Below are 10,379 nucleotides of genomic sequence, written 5' to 3'. Positions count from 1 at the left end.
AGTTGTATTCAGCTGAAGGGAAACCAACCAGCGTAGGATACACTGAGTCCTGATGAATTTGATAGTTAAAATGAAAGCTCTTGTAAAGAAAATTCCATAATTTGTAGAAATGAGATGGCAGCAGTTCCTATGGCAAAATATCTGCCTGGAGGTCTCCTAATGCTCAGGAACAGGACCAACCCCAACAGAGTTGGACTGAGCAGGTCAGAGTCACGTTTGTGCTCTCAGCAGACCAATTTCACAGGTAGGACATTGGAGTGGAGCTGGAATGTCGGCTACTAGAAGTGGGAGAAAACTGAATTGAGTCTGTGGCTCGTTGAGGAGAGGCTTGAGCCAACGGGTAAGGAGGTTGTAAGTCAGGCCAGGAAAATTATTGTTGATTAAAGGATTTAGATAAAGGTGTTAAATTTTCATGATCATATCAGCTTGTGTGGCCTTGAGAAATCTGTGCAAAGTTCATCCAGCATTTTAAGATTATAAAGAGGGAAAGGACTGGGATTGATGATGGCACTGCAAGACATAAAATAACTGTAATCAAACCAAATAAGGGCAAAAAAGTGGGGATTTTGGGAAGGACTTCAGAATGAGATCATGGTGCTACTATGTAAGCAGTTTGATAGAGTGAGGAAGGACCCTAAAATTTCAGCCAATTTGGACTTACAAGTAATTTGTAATGATAGTTTTTATATCAAAAGAGTATTAGGATTAGAAAAATACTTGAGGAAAAAAAGGAGACTGAATTGTGCTCTCCTATTCCTTAAACAGTATTTCTTATGTTTATACTTTTATGATTAAACAAAATTTCTATGGGACTTATCAGTGTCTATAAAATGGCAATATGAATCTATTATCTCATGGAACACTGTCCCATTGAACACAGTTTGGGAAAGGTTGACTTAACCTGATGTTAAAAAGGCATAACCCAATTCGAAGATTGTATGTAACAAAACTAGCGAAAGGGAGAAATGTATTCCAAAATGTCAACAGTGAATGACTGGTTGAATTATTCCTCTTATTCTTTTTTTTTTTTTTTAAATTCCTGTTACTCTTTTGTGTTTCCATATTCTTTTTAGTGACCCTTTACAAAGAACATGAACTTAAAGAAAAGAGTGGTATAGTTGTAGGAGACCAATGTCAAAGTCAGGAGTTTTAAAAGCTGTGTGACCTTGAACCAGTTCCTTAACCTCAGCACGTCTGTTTTCTCATCTATAAAATTGGAAAATAATATCTACCTAATGGGTTTGTTCTGAAGATTAATTGAATTATGACATCCAAAGCACTCAGCACAATGTCTGGCACATGCTGTAGGATCTAGAGATGAGGTAGTTACCATTATTATTCAGTTACTAGAATTTTAGAGTTTAAGAAATGCTGGCAGGGTTAAGGGCACTTAGTCCACTCAATGTGATACCAGAGAGGCCCAAAAATACCGTTATCAGAGGTTGTACCTTCCTCCTGAAGCAAAGAATTGCAGAAGCTGCTCCAGAGTGTAGGGCAGGATTCCATTGGGCACTTGGCAGGGAAGGTAATGAATTCCCAACCAAAAAACTTTTGTTTCATGGTGGGCAGTCTGTTAACACTGTATATTAAAAACAAACATCTTCCTGATTGCTTAGAACTAAATTTAATCATTGTACCAGAGGAAGGCATGCAACAGCTTCCTCCTTCTAAAATTCTCAAGATGCTCTGCTGAATCAAAGGAAGTTGTGCTGCAACCACGATGCCTTCAACATGAAATGTTCTGGCAACTTCAATGCTTCACAATTGTGATTCTTGGAAACTTGTCACTTTAGATTCTTCAGAATTCTTAAATAACTTTTTCTGACTTCATTTACTTAAATATCCCAGAATAGCCTCTTGAGCTATAAGTTTGATGATCCAGGAAACTATTTATAGCAGGATGAGTACTCTCTGTGACTGATGCTATGTTTTATTTTGAGAAGGACAAATCATTAAAAAGATTGATAGGGCCAATGGTATTTTAAACTGAAAACAGAGCCAAGGCAAATAAGGTAGCTCAGTGAGGTATGATGGTGGAACACAAAAAGATATGGTTGTACTTTTTTCCAGTTCAGTTAAAGGCTGGGGAGGTCTCCCACATTCTAGAAGGAAGGCAGAGACAGAGTCCATAACCCAGACCTAGTGATATTTTATTTTTAAAGATTCTTTATTTATCTATTTGAGCAAGAGAAAGAGAGCACAAGTGAGGGGAGTGGCAGAGGGAGAGGGAGAGAGACAGGCAGACTTGCTGCTGAGTGGGGAGCCCAACGTGGGGCTCTATCCTACAACCCCTAGATCATGACCTGAGCCAAAGTCAGACTCTTAACCGACTGAGCCACCCAGGGGCCCACAGATCTAGTGATAATTTAGGTTAAGTCACTTCAGCCTATGGCAGCCTGGCCTCTGTTTGTCCAGTGTTTATAATGCAGAGCAGACAGACACAGGACTCTCTGTCATCACAAAGGCCAATACTGTTCTTGGTGTCATTGATATCCTCCTAGGTAGGAGACAAATATAAGACAGAAGGTGGTCAAGGTCAATCTTTTTTTTTTTTTTAACTTTTTTATTGTGGTAAAACACATAACATAAAATTTATTATTTTAACCATCTTAAAGTATACAAATCAGTGGCATTAAATACATTTGTACTGTTGTGTGATCACCAGTACTACCCATCTCCAGAACTTTTTCATCATCCTAAACTGAAACTTGGTGCCCATTAAACAGTAACTCTTTATTCCCCTTATCTCAAGCCCTTGCTAACCACTATTTTATTTTGTCTCTACGAATTTGCCTATTCTGATTTCTGTGCCTCTCCCAATTGGATGGGGCCCACCAAATGTGGGGCAACCCTATCAGCTGGAGGCCGGTGGTGAAAGAATTCACCCAAGGCAGAACAAGGGAGATAGAAATTTATTGAAAACACCACAACTAAGCGGTAGGCAGGACAGCAAAACAGAGACTGTCTGCTCCAAGGCAGTGCTGGGGGGCTGTAGTTAAAGAGAGAAGGTGAGAGATTATGGAAACACACAGAATTTTCCTTTTTTGGTACCTGTGTCTGGGTGTAAGTAATTCATTGGTCAGCTAGGGCTTATGGCTATTTTGAGGTGGGTCACCTAATGGGCCTATTTGTATCAGCCAGAGGGTTGGTGGTCACTGCAGGCCCTTCTATCTTACTCAGGTTTCCACAGTTCAAGTTGGTTGCTAAGAGTGTCCTCTAAAGTTTCCTCACATAAATTAAAAATTTGTCATTTCCTGTCTGACTTCTTTCACTTGGCATAATGTTTTTAAAGTTCATCCATGTTGTAACATGTGTTAAGAGTTTTGTTCCTTTTTAAGGCTGAATAATACTGCATTACATGTATATACGATGTTAAAAATCCATTCATGCATCAGTGATTATTTGGGTTGTTTTCACCTTTTTGCTATTGTCAATAATGCTATGAACAGGGGTGTAGAGTATCTGTTCACCCCGTTTTCTTTGTTAAAAGGCCTTTTCCTGCGGCCTCTACTCCTATTACCTCCCTCCCTCAATCTCCTACCCTAGGTAGCACTCAGTACTTGGTTTTGAAGATAAAGTAGGTTTGGTTTAGCCAAAATGTAAGATCTGTGTGATAATTTGCAAGTGTAAAGGCAAACAATCTGGCCTTTGGGCATTGCTCCAGGAGACTGAGGTGTCTGTGTGTGGGGGAAATGCAGATTTGAGAAAATGCACTTTCTTCTTGGCTCATTCATTAAATGATCCAATTGTTCTAGCCTTGAGATAGAGATCTTTAACTCAGTCTACATTCCAGCAATACAGAAATTCTTTTAGTTCTCAGCAACTCAGACTAGCTCTCTATTGTTTTTTTTTTTTTCCCCCCACAACCTGAAAGCAGACTTTTGCTTTTCTGGAAATTCTTTCTAGTCTTCCCCATTTCGTGCATAACACTTGCCACCTTGTACTGGGATTCTTTTAACTTTTTAAGCTATCCTCGTGACGGGGGGGGGGGATTCAGGTTTTGGGGGGTTTGAGGCTTATACACTTATACACTTAAAACAAGCCACAAAATAAGTATGTAGGACAAAAAAAAACCCACGACACATTACTGGAGACTTGGGAGATCCAGATTCCCCCACTGAGACCTCTTCAATCAATTTATCAGAAATTCTTATTGCATAGAGTTGCTTTCCGATGGCAAGCTGGCTTCCAGTTTGCTCCTGGAACACTCTGGACGTGAGGGGCCCTGAAGTTTAAGATTCACTAGCCTCGAGTAATCCTGTCACTTACTGGCCAGTTACATTCAGCTCAGGACAGGTGCTTGGAACGTGTTGGGGATTTCAAGGTTTAAGTCATGTTGGCCCCTCCGTGGGCTCTAAGGACGCGTGCGGCTTAGAGAACGGTGAGGCAAGGCTGAGTGAAAAAAACCACGGCGGTGGGACTGAGAAGATTCCTGCCCTCCGCCGGAGAGGGCGCTGTCTTGGACTTCGTCAGAGCCCCTACCTGAGGCCCTCCTCAGGGCCACATTCCAAGAGCGGCCTTGTCCTCTACCGGCGGACCTACCCCGTAGGGACCAGAAGGGAGGGCTCTCTGGACTTTGAAGATTAGCTTGCGCTTCCATTTTGGGAGCGCAACACAAAGTGGGGCGCAAGAGGTCCCATCACCGGAAGTTTCTTTGATAAAGAAAAACGGCGGAAGTGGGCCAACGGCGCCTTTTCGGTATTTTGCCTCAAGCCGGCCCTCCTACTTTCTTTTGGAAGGGGAGGCGCCCCACTGCTTTTTGCCGTCTTGGGGAGTCGCTGCGGCGGGTTCCGTGCGCAGGCTCAGTTGACCTCCCAACCACCTCTCAGCCGCTGAGTCCCTTCCGAGGTTCTCTTGCCTGGACGTGACGTACGCTTGTCGTAATTGGGGGCGGAACCTCAGGAGGAGAAGCGTCTGAGCCGGGGTCTCGCGAGAACATTCCTTTCCTTTGCAGTTCTCGCGCTACAGCTTTACTCTCGTCGCGACGAGATCTTTCGAGATCTTCTCCGCCCCCGCTACCGGCGCCTCCTCTGCGGCCGCTGAGCCGGAGCCGGCCTGAGCAGCGCTCTCCGCTGCCGCTCCCTTCCCAGGGACTTAGGCGCCCGCGAGGACTCCTTCACGTCCCCCGCTAGCCCCGGCCCCCCGGCACACGCGGCCCGCACTCCGCGCGCCAGCCCCACCGGGGTCCGTGTCCTGTTTCGCCGGCCGGACCTGGGCTCGAGCCCGAACTGTAGCCGGCGCCATGTCGGTGGTGGGCATAGACCTGGGCTTCCAGAGCTGCTACGTCGCTGTGGCCCGCGCCGGCGGCATCGAGACGATCGCTAATGAGTACAGCGACCGCTGCACGCCGTGAGTGTGGGCCAGTCCGGCCGCGTGCACAGGGGGTGGGGAGGTAGCGCTTGCTCTGGTCTGCGACCCTCAAAGCTTTGGGAACGCGAGCCGGGGAGTCACCTCGGTTTCGAACCGAGGGCCCGGTGGGTAAGGACCCCCCTCTGTGTGTCAAGTCGCTTGTGGCCGCGACTCGCCATAAGGGTCTGCGCCAGGGGTGAGGCCTTTTCCCGGGGGCCTGCCGGTTGAGTGTAGGCTCTGAGCTGGTACCCGTCCCAGCGGAGGGCATGGGTAGGCAGGCCTGGGATGTATAGTGGACCGAGTTCTTTTGGAGGCAGAGTCCGACCCAGGGCATACTGCCGTTTCTTCAGCCTACCACAGAGTTTAGAGCTTTGCACACAGTAGGCGCCTAATAACAGTTCAGGGTTTTGGCGTTTGCCGGCGGTGTGAAGATGGAGCGGCCAGAATCCCACGTGAGTGGGGGCGGGGCAGCACCCGGAAGAGAGGGAGCCGGAGCACGAGAAGCTCGGGCTCCTCACGGAAGGCACAGCTACCAGAAAAGTACTTAATAAGTCAGTGTCTTCTTGATACCTTTGCGTTCACGTTGGTTTTTCACATCGTTTCAGTATGTCGAACTGTGTTGGGTCATTCTCTGGTTTCATTCTCTGCGCGTCCACACCTAACAGCGTTCCACTTTCACAGTTAATACATTCCAATCAGGGTGTTGGCCGCAATTGTTAATGAATGACTCAGGGGCTCACTTTGACTTCTAGAACCTATAGTAAGTGAAGGGACCAGTATAGACACGGCTCTAAAAAATCATGACTCACTCAGGTCTTTCCTTGGGTAGTCTGCTTTTTGACTATAGAGGTACTTTTCAATCCATTATCCTTTTTTGGGGCAAAATCTTTTAAGAAGCTTATTATTTTCTAGGTTCTCTTATTATGTGCTACGTGGCTCTAAAAGGGCTTCTGTTCCAAGGCCCATTTCCCCCCCTAACTTTGGTCACCCTACCCGCACTTGGGTAGTCAAACTGGATTGCTCCCTCCAGTGATCTTTGCTGCCCAGAGACTCAAAACATTTCCCTTCCACTTGTAAAATTTCTGCCCCTTGTTTTAGACCTAGACCAAGCGCTTCCTTGAAAATCCATCTCTGATCATAAAACGTGGTTTGATGTCCCTTTCTCAATTAGGTTATTTTATTGAGATTTAATTCACATAATGTACAGTTAACCCATTTAAAGGGTACAGTTGGATTGTTTTTAGTGTAGTACAGAACTGCAACTATGCCCCACAATCAATTTAAAAACATTTTTCTCAGTCCAAAAGAAATCCTGTACTCATTAGCGTACTCCTATACTTATAGTTTTTAATAGTGGGTTTTATGTTCTAATTTGTAATTCCAGAGAAGGTAGTGCATACTAAGTTGTTTTTTTTTTAAAGCTTTGACGTTTGTTTTTGAGTATTTAAGCATTAATTTTCCATATGATATTGTCCTTCTCTCCAGATCCAAGTTTTCTTCATTTGTAAAGATAGTCTTCCCCAAGAAATCAAAAAGGATGGTGCACTGAGTCAGGCATTTAACTTTTTGGTCCTTTCCTGCCTAGATTTGAACATAATTTACATCCAAAGGGAAGAGGATTCCCGATATTGGAACTAACAGTATTCCTGTCTTTTCTTTCTGTTATGTTCCAGGGTTTTTTTTTTTTTTTTGACAAACAGCAGCTGCACCAGTTTTACCATGAATTCCATTAAAAAAAAAAAGATTAATCTTTTCAAATTGGAATTAAGTTTGCCTCAGTGACTAGGTGGTGGGTGACCAGATATATGTACTTGTGATAAGACAGTACTGTTTAAATACTTTAAGTGATTTTCTTTTTATGTTTTTCCCATATTTTATATTTTCCAGAAACTTCTAGGGATACCATACATCGAAGTAATTTTTGAACTATGATTTTGATTAGCTTAAATTTCTTTCTTAGAGTCCCTAAGTAGGAGATGGGAATGGAAATTTTGATTTTTATAGTAGTTACAAAATAGTGGATTTTTGTTTCAGGTATACAGAGATTGTGATGTGGGTTTGCTTTAGTGTCATAGTGGAAATGAGATTCAGTTTCTGGAGGGTTAGCTGCGATGGAAGTACCTCATTTCAAACTGTGGCTGTAACACTATTTGGATTCAGTTTTTGAGAATCTGGTTGACTCTTGTCCAGAAGAGACCCTTACTTTTCACCAAATACAGGCTTTCTTTATTTTAGCCGCTACTGAGTGCCTCCAATATGCCAGCCATTGTGGTAAGCACCGGAGGTGTACTCTGAACAAATAAAAAAGATCCTGCCATTATGGACATGGGTAGTAGAAAAAAAGCCAGATGCTAAACAAACATGTTATTACTAACTGGTAAAGTCCAGATGGGAAAGTACAGAATACGATGACTGGGGACTAATTTAAATTAGATGTACCATGGAGATGAAAGGTGCTCTTAAAGAAGTACCATTTAAGTTCAGACCTGGAGGATGAGGAGAAATTTACGTGGAGGTGGTGGTTGGGTCTAAGGAAGAGCTGATTAAGGCAGAAGGAACAGCAAGTGAGGAAAACCTGAGGCATTCAGAAGAGCTTGGCACACTTGGCTAACTGAGAAGATCATAACTACTCCTGAGCCACTTGCAAGAATGGTGTGAGGTGGACTGGAGAGGAATTAGGCAGGACTTTGTAAATCATGTTAAGGATTTTTACTTAGGCGCTGTGGTAGTTGATCCAGTTTAAATTTTAAAAATATGATTGGCTTTTTTCATGGTGAATGGATTTATCTGAGAAGGGGAAGAGAAGAATCAGGGTGTTACTTAGGTTATGGCAGTATTTAGTCCATGTGGGAGTTGACGTTGTTCTCTACTAGTGTAGTAGCATGGGAGGGAAGTGTGGGCGGCTTTGAGATCAACTTTGGAGGTTTAAATTGGGGGCATCCATGTTGACGAATTTGATCACAGGAATAAGATGAGAAACCTATTTTTATATTTAGTGGGATTATTACAGTAGAAAGGGTACAACCTTAAAGCTTTGGACTGAAAATGTTAATGGAGTGCCAAACATTACTGAAGAATTGGGCAATACTTTCCAAAAAGAATATAGGGTAGAAATGAATTACTTAGGAAATAATTTCTTTTTGTGAATTGTTTATATTACTATTTTCATGGACTTAGTTCCTAATAAAACAGTGTATTAGGAATTCGAAGAGATGAAATTGTCTATTACTAGCTGCCTTTGAGAGAGAAAACTGAAAGTACGTACTTTCTGGTTAACTGGAAGATTAACATCTGATACCTAACTTGTGCTAGAAAAGTATTCCTATGAAGTAAATGTTTTTACATGTTGTAGAGCTAAGTACAGCAGTAGGAGCTTGAGTCTTGGATTCAAAGGAAAGTTGATTTGTTAACTAAAGTTCAAATTGCTTACACCATTTTCCTTCATATGTCTAATTGTAGCAGTTATGAAAGTAATGCCTTAGAATAATTTAAGAGCTAAAATACAATCTTCTACACAAAATTGGTAGACTAAGCGACAGGAACTTTTTCATTAAGTTCTTAATTGGGTGTCCTAAATTAAAACATTGTTTTCTTGACTTAAGATACCTGTTTGTTGTAACAGTAAAAACTAAAGTGCTGAAGTTTCTTGTCCTCATTATTTGCTGTTTGCTGTGTATCCTTGTGTACCTTTTCCTCAGAGTTCTACAGATATGCATGGTGGGGGGTTAGGTATGTTTAAACAAATAGGATCATACTATATTTTATAAGTTTTCTTTCACATATATTTTAGACTTATTTCAGAGTCAGTAAATATGAATCTACCTTCTTAAATGTAATGTTCTTTATTATGGCTGTAACATTTTTTTTTCACACAGGTTATTTCTAACTTTTGTAATTATAAATAATTGAACAGTAGTCTTTTATACTTAAGTTTACTTTTTAATATTTTTATTTCTGTTGGATAGAGTTCCAGTTGTGAATTTGCTAGGGCAAAGAATATACAGTTGACCCTGTATATCAATATGGGGGTTAGGGGCGCTCACTTCTTTGCAGTTGAAAACCTGTGTATAAAAACCTTTGACTCCAAAAAACTGAACCACTAGTAGCCTGCTGTTGACCAGAAGCCTTACTGATAATGTAAGCGGTTGATTAACACATTTTGCATATGTATTCTATATTGTGTTTTAAAGTAAGCTAGAGAAAAAATGTTGCTAAAATCATAAGAGGAAATACATTTATACTATATTGTATTGAAAAATCATAAGCATAAGTGGACTTACACATCTCAAACCTGTATTGTTCAAGGGTCAGCTCTATGTGCTTCAAGTACTGTTGCCAGGATACTTTACACAGATTTAAGGGGTTAATTTATAACAGGAAGATAAGTGATTCACTGGGCATTGTGAAGATTATAATGAGCTAAAACTAAAGTGTTTAGGATAAAGCCAGACACAGTAAATATTGCCCAATTATTTTCTAGTATTGCTGTTACTATCTTTTTGTATTTTTTTATTAATCCTCCTCATTAATGGACTATATGTTGGGATAATAAAATGAAAACTATTTTAGTTTGCCTGAGGGGTTCATAATTTATAGCTTTTAATATGCAAATCTTATTGCTTGGAGGATTTGCTGTGCTTTAGGAACTGTATCATTAAGTGTGAGGAGTTTGGTCTGTTTGATGTCGGTTTTTTGGGGTACTTTATAGTTCAGGGCTAAGGCAGTAAGCAGAGGATACTCTGACTGATATAATCTTTTCCATGCCAGTTTTGCTTAAATCTTTTATTTGACAGTCTCAGCGTTATTGTGGGTTCTCTGATAAACTCATTTTCTTATATCGGTTAAGAAAGAGAATTAGAGCAGCAGCTGTTCTAAATATCCCGAGGGCAGTTCTACACATTTCTATAAACATGAAACTGTGCCTTTTAAGGATCTGTGTTGATTGCAGCTGTGCATAACATCCCATTAGAATGTGCATAAATATTTGGTCAGTAGTATCTCTTACCCATGAAAGGGAGAGTAGTGTTACT

General features: G+C 41.6%; 1 protein-coding gene across 1 annotated transcript in view; it reads left to right on the top strand.

The window, feature by feature from the left end:
- The first annotated feature begins 4,994 nt into the window (after nt 1-4,994).
- HSPA4 (heat shock protein family A (Hsp70) member 4) overlaps nt 4,995-10,379 on the top strand; it is a 44,930-nt gene continuing 39,545 nt past the window's right edge. Inside the window, exon 1 of the mRNA XM_008691617.2 lies at nt 4,995-5,349. Coding sequence (XP_008689839.1) covers nt 5,243-5,349 — 107 coding nt within the window. The 5' untranslated portion in view covers nt 4,995-5,242. The remainder of the gene's footprint in view (nt 5,350-10,379) is intronic.

This window comes from Ursus maritimus, unplaced genomic scaffold, assembly GCF_017311325.1.
Source record: "Ursus maritimus isolate PB19 unplaced genomic scaffold, ASM1731132v1 scaffold_5, whole genome shotgun sequence".
Taxonomy (NCBI): domain Eukaryota; kingdom Metazoa; phylum Chordata; class Mammalia; order Carnivora; family Ursidae; genus Ursus; species Ursus maritimus.
The sequence above is the reverse complement of the archived record's forward strand: the minus strand, read 5'-3'. Positions and strand labels throughout refer to the sequence as shown.